Genomic DNA, 12,226 nt, shown 5'->3' with positions numbered 1-12,226 from the left:
TGTGGTTTTTTTTTTTTTTTTTTTTTTTGCTGCATTGGGTCTTCGTTGCTGTGCACGGGCTTTCTCTAGTTGCGGCGAGCAGGGGCTTCTTTTGTTGCGGAGCACAGACTCTAGGTACGCGGGCTTCAGTACTTGTGGCACATGGGCTCAGTTGTGGCTTGCGGGCTCTAGAGCGCAGGCTCAGTAGTTTTGTTGCACGGGCTTAGTTGCTCTGAGGCGTATGGGATCTTCCCAGACCAGGGATCGAAGCTGTGTCCCCTGTGTTGGCAGACAGATTCTTAACCACTGTGCCACCAGGAGAGTCCCCCAAAAGATTTTAAATCAAATCCTAACCAGGGGACTTCCCTGGTGGCACAGTGGTTAAGAATCTGCCCGCCAGTGCAGGGGACATGGGTTCAAGCCCTGGTCCTGAAAGATCCCACATGCCGTGGAGCAACTAAGCCCATGCACCACAACTACTGAGCCCACACGCCACAACTACTGAAGCCCGCACGCCTAGAGCCCGTGCTCCGCAACAAGAGAAACCACCGCAATGAGAAGCTCGTGCACCACAACGAAGAGCAGCCCCCGCTCGCCACAACTAGAGAAAGCCTGCGCGCAGCAACGAAGACCCAACGCAGCCATAAATAAATAAATAAACAGGCAAGCAAGCAAACATAAAATCTTTTGGGGAGTTGGTTAATAGTTAACTAGGTGTTGTCCAGTGAAAGGCAAAGTTGCATGAAAATGACTAGATACGGACTTCAATGAACTAGGTATTCTTGGGCCTCGTGTTCTGTTTCTGAATATTCTCCACATATTTACCCAGGGTGCACATCATCAGTGCCTTTCATGGGCAGTGAGTGGATTTTTGTCCATTGTGACACTTATGTGTTTACTGCTATGGGCTACCTCTCTTTCTCCAGGAATGGGGCTGATCCCAGCTCTGTTCCAAGGGAAGGGTTGGGGGAGTATCTGTGTATTAAATGACTCATTTGAATGGATATCTACTCTCTGCTCTTTTCCTGGACTGTTGTTGTTTTAAGAGCTTTATTTTCTAGGTTGCTTTCCCTCCAGTGACTTTTTTTTTTTATTTTATATTCATTCATTCATTCATTTCTTTATTTGGCTACGCCAGGTCTTAGTTGTGGCATGTGGGATCTTTGTAGCGGCACGCAAGAACTTTGGCTGCAGGATCTTTAGTTTCGGCATGTGGGATCTAATTCCCTGACTAGGGATCGAACATGGGCCCTCTGCACTGGGATCGTGGAGTCTCAGCCACTGGACCACCAGGAAAGTCCCCTGGACTGACTATTGATGCTAGTTCGGAGGTCACAGGAAAGAAGAGGCTAATTAACAAATTTCCAGAAAAAAAAACACTAAGGAAAAGCGCAGTAGTTGATGTTTGTATGGCTTGTCTTTAGATAGGCCTTTTTAGTGCTTTCCTTAATTACAGAGTGGGTAAGGATAATTAAGGGAGTTGCAATGATCCTTGCAACTGAAGGTCAGCCAGGCGTTGATGAGTACTTAAATTCTACTTATGCACATCTCCTTATGTAATTGCAAAAACAAAGAGAATGTACATTTAAAATCTGTTAGTGCTGGACTTCCCTGGCAGTCCAGTGGTTAAGACTCTGGGCTTCCAATGCAGGGGGCACAGGTTCAATCCCTGGTCAGGGAACTAAGATCCCACAGCGCAGTCAAAAAATATTTTTAAAAAAAAATATTAGTGCTGCTTTCAAAACGTACTTATTTACATTCCCACCGGTAGCATATAGACTTTTGCCAATGTGATTGGCCATAACACAAATTTTCTGCTTTAATCTGTGATTCTTCAACATCTTTGTGCGTTGCATGTATGCCAATTTATATGCCCTTCACATTTCTTCATGTCTTTTATCTATTTCTCAGTTAGGTTTTTTATTTCTTTTTTTTTTATTATTTTTTGCTGTGTTGGGTCTTCATTGCTGCATGCGGGCTTTCTCTAGTTGTGGCAGCTGGGGGACTACTCTGCGGTGCGCAGGCTTCTCATTGCAGTGGCTTCTCTTGTTGCAGAGCATAGGCTCTAGGCGCGCGGGCTTCAGCAGTTGTGGCGCACGGGCTTAGTTGTTCTGCGGCATGTGGGATCTTCCCGGACCAGGGCTCAAACCTGTGTCCCCTGCATTGGCAGGCAGATTCTTAACCACTGCACCACCAGGGAAGCCCTCAGTTAGGTTTTTTATCCTTTTTCTCTTAATGTTTTCTAAAAGCTCTGTGTATATTGGTTACATTAACTTTTCGTTGTGTATTTAGAAATATTGCTCCCAGGTTGTCTTTTAAATTTCAACCTTACACATACATAAGATAGATTCTATAGCATACGTTACTTCAAGTGTTTCTCTAAGTTGTTTAAGCAAAGTCTTGGTTTACATTTTAGATTTGTCTGTGATGGCTGTTTAAAGAAGACTGCACGAACTAGAAAGGAAAATAAGTTTTCTGCTAAAAGTAAGTTTCATTCTTACAGGTAAAATTTGGCAAAGCTTCACTGAAGCATAGTTAAAAATAAACATCCAGAATGAATTATTTTGTTTCAACGTTATTTGAAATTTTTAAAAATTTTTAAAATTATTTTTTGGCTGCATTGGGTCTTCGCTTCTGAGTGGGGGCCATTTTTCATTGTGGTGCGCGGGCTTCTCATTGCAGTGGCCTCTCCCGTTGCGGAGCACGGGCTCCAGGGGCGCAGGCTTCAGTAGTTGTGGTTCGCAGGCTCTAGAGTGCAGGCTCAGCAGTTGTGGTGCACGGGCTTAGTTGCTCTGCGGAATGGGGGATCTTCCCGACCAGGGATTGAACCCGTGTCCCCTGCATTGGCAGGCAGATTCCTATCCACTGCGCCACCAGGGAAGCCCCTATTTGAAATATTTAACCAAAGTTAAAACCAAATAATTTTTCCATGATGTACTTAAAGTTGAACTGTAATGTACTTTTTGGTGTGAAAATCATTAGATCTAGTTATTTATAAGAAGGAGGATATATGTTTTTCTTGTTCCTGCACGTATCCTGATGGAGGCCAGATGTGGAAATACTTTCCCAGAATTGCCATCTCATGAATGATACCCTCAGTTTTGTGTATACCCTTAGTCGGGACTGCATTTAGACCTGTCTGATCTTTTCAGTTGGGTGGGGATGGCAGTCAGTTTTAGTTTTGTAGAATGATGCCTTTGCAGGTTTTTGCTGATCTACAGGTTGCTTTTAATCCTCTGTAAAGCTTATCAAAGCACCCGACAGTTGTTAAATATTACTGCAATTGAGGCAAAGTGCATATGAGTGTTTGTTCTGTTTTTTGACTCTTCTGAAAAGGAAAATTTTTCAAAATAAAAAGTTGGGGAAAATAACATTTAAAAAGTATTAACTACCCTGCTTGCTTTAACTGCACATATACTGAAATCAGAATGATATAGAGATGATTAGCATGGCGCTCTGTACGGATGATAGACTCGTGAAGTGTTCCACGTTAAATCTTTTTTTTTAAGTATTAACTAGATTGCTAACTTAACAAAATCTAGCAAGTAATCTTGTTAGTATTGAAAAAGCAGAAATGAGATTTGGTATTGAAACTTAAGACTGATAGTAATAAATTTGCACCTTAGATACTACTGAACTTTTAACTTTTAAATTCTTAGGGTTGCCATCTACCAGGCTTGGCACCTTTCTGGAGAATCGTGTGAATGACTTTCTGAGGCGACAAAATCACCCTGAGTCAGGAGAGGTCACCGTTAGAGTAGTTCATGCTTCTGACAAAACTGTGGAAGTCAAACCAGGCATGAAAGCAAGGTACCTAATAATTTCCCCTTTTCTTCTCTGTGGATCCACAATTGCTCATACACAGTTACTGTTGATGAATCTAATCTGAATGAAACGTTGTGGTCTTTCCCTCCACCATGAATTGTGTAGGTTTGTAGACAGTGGAGAGATGGCAGAATCCTTTCCATATCGAACGAAAGCCCTCTTTGCCTTTGAGGAGATTGATGGTGTTGACTTGTGTTTCTTTGGCATGCACGTTCAAGAGTATGGTTCTGACTGCCCCCCGCCCAACCAGAGGTAAGACTTTACTATGGCTACTTTCTAATTTGCGTGGGAGTTTGAAGTTATAGTAAGGTAAACAAGCATAATGGACAAGAAAATATTTGATGTGCTTGTTTTGGAAATGCAAGTTTTCAAGTGTGTAGTATTGAAGTGAAACAAAACACAAAAACAAAACTAGAAAATACTGCTCTTGTGTGGTCACAGTAATAGGGAAAGGGATGTGAACAGCAGCCTAAAACACAAAATAGGAAACAAACTGACGACTTTTCAGAAAATGTAATTAAGCCTAGGTTGTTTCAAGTACCTTGCTGAGATGTACGTGAAAGAATGTCATACAAATGAGGTAGAATATGGTTTAGAATTCTCCATTTCCAAAATAGTATAAAGGCCAGAATAAGAGTGCTGCCAGAATGTTTGGATTGCTCAATACTGACTGATTATACTGTGTCTCAGGCCCTGCTAGGTGCTGAGACTGTAATAGAGCCACAGGCCCACAAAACCCCCCGACGGGTTCACAATCTAGTCATTTACCTAAATAACTGTAATATTGTGTGATAAGCATTAAAAATGACAAGGTCAGCAAAGGGCACAGAAAAGAGAGAAGGTGTTTTTAGCCACATCAGTAGGAACTCGTTGCGTGACTTGACCTGGCTTCTTTCTCCTCGTTTGGTATAGGAGAGTGTACATATCATACCTGGACAGTGTTCATTTCTTCCGTCCTAAATGCTTGAGGACTGCAGTCTATCATGAAATTCTAATTGGGTATTTGGAATACGTCAAGAAATTAGGGTAAGCATAAAAACAAATGCAAAACAACTTAATTAGTTTTAAACTAATCACCACTGATATTATGGTGAGATATAATACATGCAAATATGTGACTTTTGGTCTTTTTTCCTCAACTTTGGCTTTCATCTAATGGAACTATAATTTGGAGACCGTTGGTTAATTTTGCCAGTGGGAAAGAATTTAATATTTTGACCGTAGTTGCACCCATCCCAGATTTATTTTATTCAGTTAAGCTATTAGGTACAGTTTGATTTGAAGGGCCAGAACCTTAACCTGCACTTGGTCCTTTTGCACCTGAGTATCAAAACCAAAATCACACTAAGGTCTGGAGATAAAAAAAATTCATCAGACTGGTTCCTTACCTTCAAGGTATATATGTACTTGAGAATATTTAGCACCTCACCACCTCACCTTGCAGGTTATTCCTTTTAACAGTTTGCATTTCATTTAGCCCTCCTGCTGACATGGATTCGTTTTCCTTTGCATTGTAGCTTTTGTTTGGTCTTTAAATGCAAATTTGGGAATTTTTTGATCCAGGGTTATGCCTAGTTCTGGCCTGGTAGACTTTTTTTTTGTTTTTGGCTGCGTTGGGTCTTCGTTGCCGCGACCGGGGGCTACTCTTGCGTTGCGGTGTGCAGACTTCTCATTACGGTGGCTTCTCTTGTTGCTACGCGCAGGCTCAGTAGTTGTGGCTCATGGGCTTAGTGGCTCCGCGGCATGTGGGATCTTTTAGGACCAGGGTTCGAACCCGCGTCCCCTGCATTTGCAGGCGGATTCTTAACCACTGTGCCACCAGGGAAGTCCCTGGCCTAAGACTTTTGGTCTGATGTGGATTGCACACTTCATGTTATCTCGGGGAAATTATTGGTTTCTGTACTGACTCCACTTTGTAGTTTAAAGTATAACATTCTTTCTAGGATGGGTGATCTTTCTCTTGAATGTTCCTTCTCTTTGTGTTGTTAGATATACAACAGGGCATATTTGGGCATGCCCCCCAAGTGAAGGAGACGACTACATCTTCCATTGCCACCCCCCCGACCAGAAGATACCCAAGCCCAAGCGACTGCAGGAGTGGTACAAAAAGATGCTCGACAAGGCTGTATCCGAGCGAATTGTCCACGACTACAAGGTCAGGAGTGGGGGAGATGATAGAACTGTGGCTTGACTAATCCTGCTGCTCTGTATTCTGCTCTTTTTACTATCTTAACAGAAATCTTCTGTTTGTTCTCCCTCTTCCATGTAATTTGTAAAATTAAGCTAATTTGATAGCAGGTATTTTCTTTCCTGAATTACTAAGATGAGTGGATCTGGCAAAATATTTAATAGCCATTTGTGATTGTAGGGTATCTCATGTTAAGAAACTTGAACTACTAAATATCTTATCTGTTTTTACTCATGGGGAGGAAAACATGAAATGGGTGTTTTCCTAAGCAGCCCAGCAAATCATTCTTTAACCATGTGGTTTCCAGTAATTGTAATCGGGGTTGTTTTGAACATATTTCTCAGTAGGAACTGCTGATACTTCAAGGGTGTGTGCAAGGCGGGTGTGCCTCCCGTCGCACCGCGTTCTGTCTCAAGAGTGGTAGAAGCCACGGTGTGAATGATGCTGCCTTTGCCATTGTTCCTGACAGGATAGTTTGCCACTTGGTTATGTAAAGGCGGATAATTTCCCTGTCCTCGTGGGTAGAGGAAAGAGGAACCAGAAATACTGATTTCAGACCAGACCTCTCACTGTTTGTGACACTAAATGTCTCCCCGGACATCAGACTTGGGTATAAAATCTCTGCCATCTTCCAGAAGACACATCTGATTCTTCATGTTTCTTGCATCCGTTAGCTGTGACTGCTTCTGTATAATAAACGTGTTTTTTTTTAATATATAAATTCCTATTTGTACACGGATATTTTCACAGGATATTTTTAAACAAGCTACTGAAGATCGATTAACAAGCGCAAAGGAATTGCCTTACTTTGAAGGTGATTTCTGGCCCAATGTACTGGAAGAGAGCATTAAGGAACTGGAACAGGAGGAGGAAGAGAGAAAGCGAGAGGAGAACACGAGCAACGAAAGCACAGATGTGAGGGCTTTGCATTTCCCTTTCCAGCCTCTACCTATTCTCATGTATAACCCAGAAGTGAGCTTAAGTTTTCAACATGGTCTTAAAGCTCTCAGCTCCTCAAGTTGGGCAAGAAATATTGGCGTAGATAAGTTACTGTGGTTCTAGTTGAGTGGTTTTAAGCCTTTTTTAGCATCAGACCTCTTTCTTTTAATATATAAATTGATTTGATTGGCTGATTTTGGGTCTTCGTTGCTGTGCACGGGCTTTCTCTAGTTGCGGCGAGCAGGGGCTACTCTTTGTTACGGTGCATGGGCTTCTCATTGTGGGGGCTTCTCTTTGTTGCAGAGCACAAGCTCTAGGCAGGCGGGCTGCAGTAGTTGTGGCTCGCAGGCTCTAGAGCACAGGTTCAGTAGTTGTGGCGCACGGGCTTAGTTGCTCCGCGGCATGTGCGATCCTCCCAGACCAGGGCTCCAACACTTGTCCCCTGCACTGGCAGGCGGATTCTCAACCACTGTGCCACCAGGGAAGTCCCAGACCTCATTTTTTAAAAATATTTATTTATTTGGCTCCGCAGAGTCTTAGTCTTAGTTATGGCATGCGGGACCTACTTCCCTGACCAGGGATCGAACCCGGGCCCTCTGCATTGGGAGCGTGGAATCTTAGCCATTGGACCACCGGGGAAGTACCAGACCTCATTTTTAAATGGAATCTTGGCTTTCTAGTAATGGAAGACTGAGAAAATTACCCATCTAGAGCATGGGGTTGGTAAACTTTTTCTGCAGAGGTCTAGATTATGAATATTTTGGGCCTTGCAGGTCATATATTGTCTCCAGCACATTCTTTTTTTCTGTTTTTTTCTTTTTCTTTTTTTCTTTAAACAACACTTTATAGATATAAAAACCATCATTCTTAGCCATACAAAAACAGGTCTGGGCCAGAGTCTGCCAGTCCCCAAACAGAACCTATGTTGTAGACGGATCATCTGAGGAGCTTTTCCTTGTCATTTATTTCCCCATAGTTTATCTAGATTGCCCTTGCTGAGTCTGAACTATTAAAGTCACCCTTAAATAGTCTAATAAAAACCCTTTACAGCCTGCAGTTTAAACTCCTCGATTGAACGTTTTTCAAGGTTTCTTTTTAATAATAGTAGGCCCATAAAATTCTAGAAAGTGAGCAGAAGGAAATGTAGCCAAGGCCTTTGGCTCCCTGCTCCTGTGTGCACTTCACTGCCCCACACTGCCACTCACTCCTCATTCTTGTCCTCAAACCTGGGATAGCCTGGGTCCACCTGAGGTGTCTCCTTGGTCTGCAGGGTCTTCTGGCCAAAAAGCTAAGGCTGCCATTGTCTTAACGAAGAGACATTAGTGGAGACATTCTTCACTGGGAGAAAATAAGTGCAAAAACGTTAGTAAACTTTAGTTTACTGTAAATAACAGCTTTAAAAAAGACAGGATGAATGAAGAGAGCAGATGGTGTAAGGTGGAAGGTTATGAACTCTAGTTTCAAAAATGGAGTCTTAAAAAAAAATGGAGTCTTTTTACCATTATTTTTTCTTAAATCTCTTAACAAATAGTTAACATTTTCTCGTCCTCTTGTGCTAACCTGCAGGTGACAAAGGGAGACAGCAAAAATGCTAAAAAGAAGAATAATAAGAAAACTAGCAAAAACAAGAGCAGCCTGAGTAGGGGCAATAAGAAGAAGCCAGGCATGCCCAATGTATCCAATGACCTCTCGCAAAAACTGTATGCCACCATGGAGAAGCATAAAGAGGTAAGATATAGCCACCAAGCATGGAAAAGAACAGGGCAGGATTTCTCAAAAGCTCTCCACCATGGTTGGTATTTATGACGTGAGCACCAGACCATTTGAAATTCAGAAGGAAGAAAATCATTTGAGGGGAAAGAAGGCAAAAAGAGGATGGCTAGAGTGGGTGCTGAGAATAGGAAACGTAAGCCGTCTTTGATTTGTAGCTGTTATAAAGCTAGATGGTGCTGGGAAAGTGTAAGCATAGTTTGTCTGACCCTGTTGTTTGTGATCCTTTTATGTTTGTATTTCTGTCCATTGTTCAGGAGATTGGCTTGTTGGGTATCTTTATGGTTTTGTTTTAGACCAAGCTCCTTAGAACTCCATTTGGCCACTCCACTTTGTCTCTAATGGAACTTTGGCAAAATGAATGAATATTTGCCTTCCTGAAAGGGAACTGGGAAGTGTAGAGAATTGAAGAAAAGTTAAACTTTCATATATGCACCTGTAACACCTTCTCAGCAAAGTTAAAACTTTGAATTATTTCATTATTTAAATTGCTTATTTATTGTTGTAGGTAGCTTGGGAGTAAAACTGGGTGTGTTGGACTTTTTCCCCCAACGTCATCATTGCTAAGATGAGGAGTCTTGAAGGGTAATTCATGTCAGTTTGTTGTTGTTTTTTTTTTTAACATGTATGACTCTGTTCAGACATCATAGTCGAGTTCTTATAGGAAGAGGCCATTATGTGGAGAGGGGACTTGAAGTTTTGGTTTAAGGTGTGGATGCCTCACTTAGATAATGATTGTCAGCTGTTTTGAGCAATATATAGTGTCACAGAATTCTATCATAACAGCAGTTGGGGAAAGCCCTTAGAGTATGTCATAATAGGTGTGACTTAAGTTGTGGATACATCATCTGAAGAAGATGTGGGTAGTAGTCACCTGTTAGGAGTTAGAATCTAAGGTCGTTAATTTAGGTTAAATTCAAGTATTGTCTTAGCTCTAGGGTGACATACAGTGGAATCAGTCATAATGGTTGTTATTGGATGGTTGGCCATAGTGAAGATTTCCTAGGGAGTCACCAGATGGTTTTATCTGCCCCTCTTTTGAATGGGTTGCTGCAGACATTCCCTACTTGTTAGATCAAGTACTTTCCTGTGTATGATCACATTTTCAAAATGCTCTTTCTTGCTTTATGCGTGCTTTCTTTGAGCCACAGTGTAACACCCAGTATTACAAGGTCACACACACATCACAGTCCTCCCTTGATGTATTTAACTTTCGGCATCTGTTTTTATATGTCTTTAGTCAGTGTGTGCACTCTTGTCCTATGTTTTCTTTTGTTTTTTTCAAGTTTTTGTTTTTGGCCACACTGTGTGGCATGCAGGGTCTTAATAGCTCCCCGACCAGGGATCAAACCCACGCCCCCTGCAGTGGAAGCACGGAGTCTTAAGCACTGGACTGCCAGGCAAGTCCCTGTGTTCTTTTTCTAGACTCTTGTTTTATGCCAGCATTGCTGCCCAAGTATATAACAAATGTTACTGCCAGTTTGCACAGATTTTCAGCCTCTGAAAAACTGGTAGAATATAGTGGGCAATACAGCAGTTACAAGTTCTTGATCTCTTGAAGGTTTCATTTTACATTTTATTATTACATATATAATCCGAGCTTCCTCTTGCAGCCTTTACACCAGTGGTTATGGGAATTAATGGTGGTTGTGTGTCTTTAAACTTCAGTGAACAAACTTCAACTTTTGCTGTTTCTGTAGCAAGGACGAAGGAGGTTTTGCTTTTTTAAATTTTCCCACCCCTACCAACTTTTTTTTTCCTCCAAACTTACAGGAAAGTTATATAGAAGATGCCCTCCCATAGCCTTCACTTAGATTCACCAGCTGTTAACATTCTGCTACATTTTCTTTATCTTTATTGCAGCAAGTCCCTTCTAGGAAGGAGGGCGTTTTCTACATGAGCGCGCTGTGGCTTCATGCTCAGGAACCTTGCCTGCTGCTGCCGTCTCGGGCCTGCTTCTCTTGCTCCATGCCGAGTCGCCATGTTTTGGTTCCTGGCCTTACTTTCTTAACATGACATGGAAGACTCCAGGCCAATTGTTTATAGAATGTCCCTCAATTTGGATTTTTCTGTTTCCTTATGATTAGAGTCAGGTTAAACCATGGATTGTATCTTAAAGTAGACCACTTTGAGGCAGAATGTCCACTGTACGGTGCTGTACCCGACCAGTCTTCTTTTGAAGAAATTATTGAATGAGGTAGAAAACATAAGATGTAGATTCTTTAGGCCCATCGTAGACAAGTCCCAGAGAAGAGCACAGAGGTAGTGAAGCAGGAGAAAAAGGGCCATGTCATGTAACCTTGCGAGGTGGTCATAAAACTAAGCCAGGCGTCCCGGCCCCCCAGGTGCACAGCCTGGCCCACCCGTCCGTGGCATCTGGTCCAGTGCCCCGTGGTGCTCTAGCGCCAGAGTCAGGATGAGACTGTCTGTTTTGCAGGTCTTCTTTGTGATCCGTCTCATCGCCGGCCCCGCTGCCAACTCCCTGCCTCCCATCGTTGATCCCGACCCCCTCATCCCCTGCGACCTGATGGACGGGCGGGATGCCTTTCTCACCCTCGCAAGGGACAAGCACCTGGAGTTCTCCTCACTCCGAAGAGCCCAGTGGTCCACCATGTGCATGCTGGTGGAGCTGCACACCCAGAGCCAGGACCGCTTCGTCTACACCTGCAACGAGTGCAAGCACCACGTGGAGACGCGCTGGCACTGCACCGTGTGCGAGGTAGGCCCCCGACGGGGGAGGGGCGGGGGGGCTTCCAGGTGCCTGAGATGCAATTCAGACAGAGGTTATGCAGGCCTGCAGGGCCTTCCTGGGCTCCGGGGCCACTGGTGAGTAACAGGACGGGGTGGGTGGGGCCTGGTCTCAAATCTGAGTAGTTGATTAGAGACTTTCTCTAAAACGGGGCTTTTTAGCCCAAGCAGAGTATGTAACTACTTTTGAATGACTTTAATCCTGGAGAGTTGACCTGCACCTGTGTCTTCCCCCAGGATTATGATTTGTGTATCACCTGCTATAACACTAAAAACCATGACCACAAAATGGAGAAACTCGGTCTCGGGTTAGATGACGAGAGCAACAACCAGCAGGCCGCGGCCACCCAGAGCCCGGGAGATTCCCGCCGCCTGAGCATCCAGCGGTGCATCCAGTCTCTGGTCCACGCCTGCCAGTGCCGAAATGCCAACTGCTCCCTGCCCTCCTGCCAGAAGATGAAGCGGGTTGTGCAGCACACCAAGGGCTGCAAGCGGAAGACCAACGGAGGGTGCCCCATCTGCAAGCAGCTCATCGCCCTCTGCTGCTACCACGCCAAGCACTGCCAGGAGAACAAGTGCCCCGTGCCCTTCTGCCTCAACATCAAGCAGAAGCTCCGGCAGCAGCAGCTACAGCACCGGCTCCAGCAAGCCCAGATGCTCCGCAGGAGGATGGCCAGCATGCAGCGGGCTGGCGTGGTGGGGCAGCAGCAGGGCCTGCCCTCCCCGACGCCAGCGACCCCGACCACGCCCACCGGCCAGCAGCCGACCACCCCGCAG

The 12,226-nt window shown here is 44.0% G+C and overlaps 1 protein-coding gene across 1 annotated transcript in view; it reads left to right on the top strand.

Annotated features, from left to right (window-relative positions):
• EP300 (EP300 lysine acetyltransferase) overlaps window positions 1-12,226 on the top strand; it is a 75,662-nt gene that overhangs the window by 59,957 nt on the left and 3,479 nt on the right. Inside the window, exons 23-31 of the mRNA XM_024737410.1 lie at window positions 2,396-2,463; window positions 3,639-3,789; window positions 3,910-4,056; window positions 4,717-4,830; window positions 5,794-5,959; window positions 6,743-6,907; window positions 8,498-8,659; window positions 11,139-11,420; window positions 11,687-12,222. Of these exons, the coding sequence (XP_024593178.1) occupies window positions 2,396-2,463; window positions 3,639-3,789; window positions 3,910-4,056; window positions 4,717-4,830; window positions 5,794-5,959; window positions 6,743-6,907; window positions 8,498-8,659; window positions 11,139-11,420; window positions 11,687-12,222 (1,791 nt within the window). The remainder of the gene's footprint in view (window positions 1-2,395; window positions 2,464-3,638; window positions 3,790-3,909; window positions 4,057-4,716; window positions 4,831-5,793; window positions 5,960-6,742; window positions 6,908-8,497; window positions 8,660-11,138; window positions 11,421-11,686; window positions 12,223-12,226) is intronic.

This window comes from Neophocaena asiaeorientalis, unplaced genomic scaffold (assembly GCF_003031525.2).
Source record: "Neophocaena asiaeorientalis asiaeorientalis breed wild unplaced genomic scaffold, Neophocaena_asiaeorientalis_V1.1 scaffold242, whole genome shotgun sequence".
Taxonomy (NCBI): Eukaryota; Metazoa; Chordata; class Mammalia; order Artiodactyla; family Phocoenidae; genus Neophocaena; species Neophocaena asiaeorientalis.
Note: the sequence above shows the minus strand (reverse complement) of the source record. Positions and strands in the feature narration are given on the sequence as shown.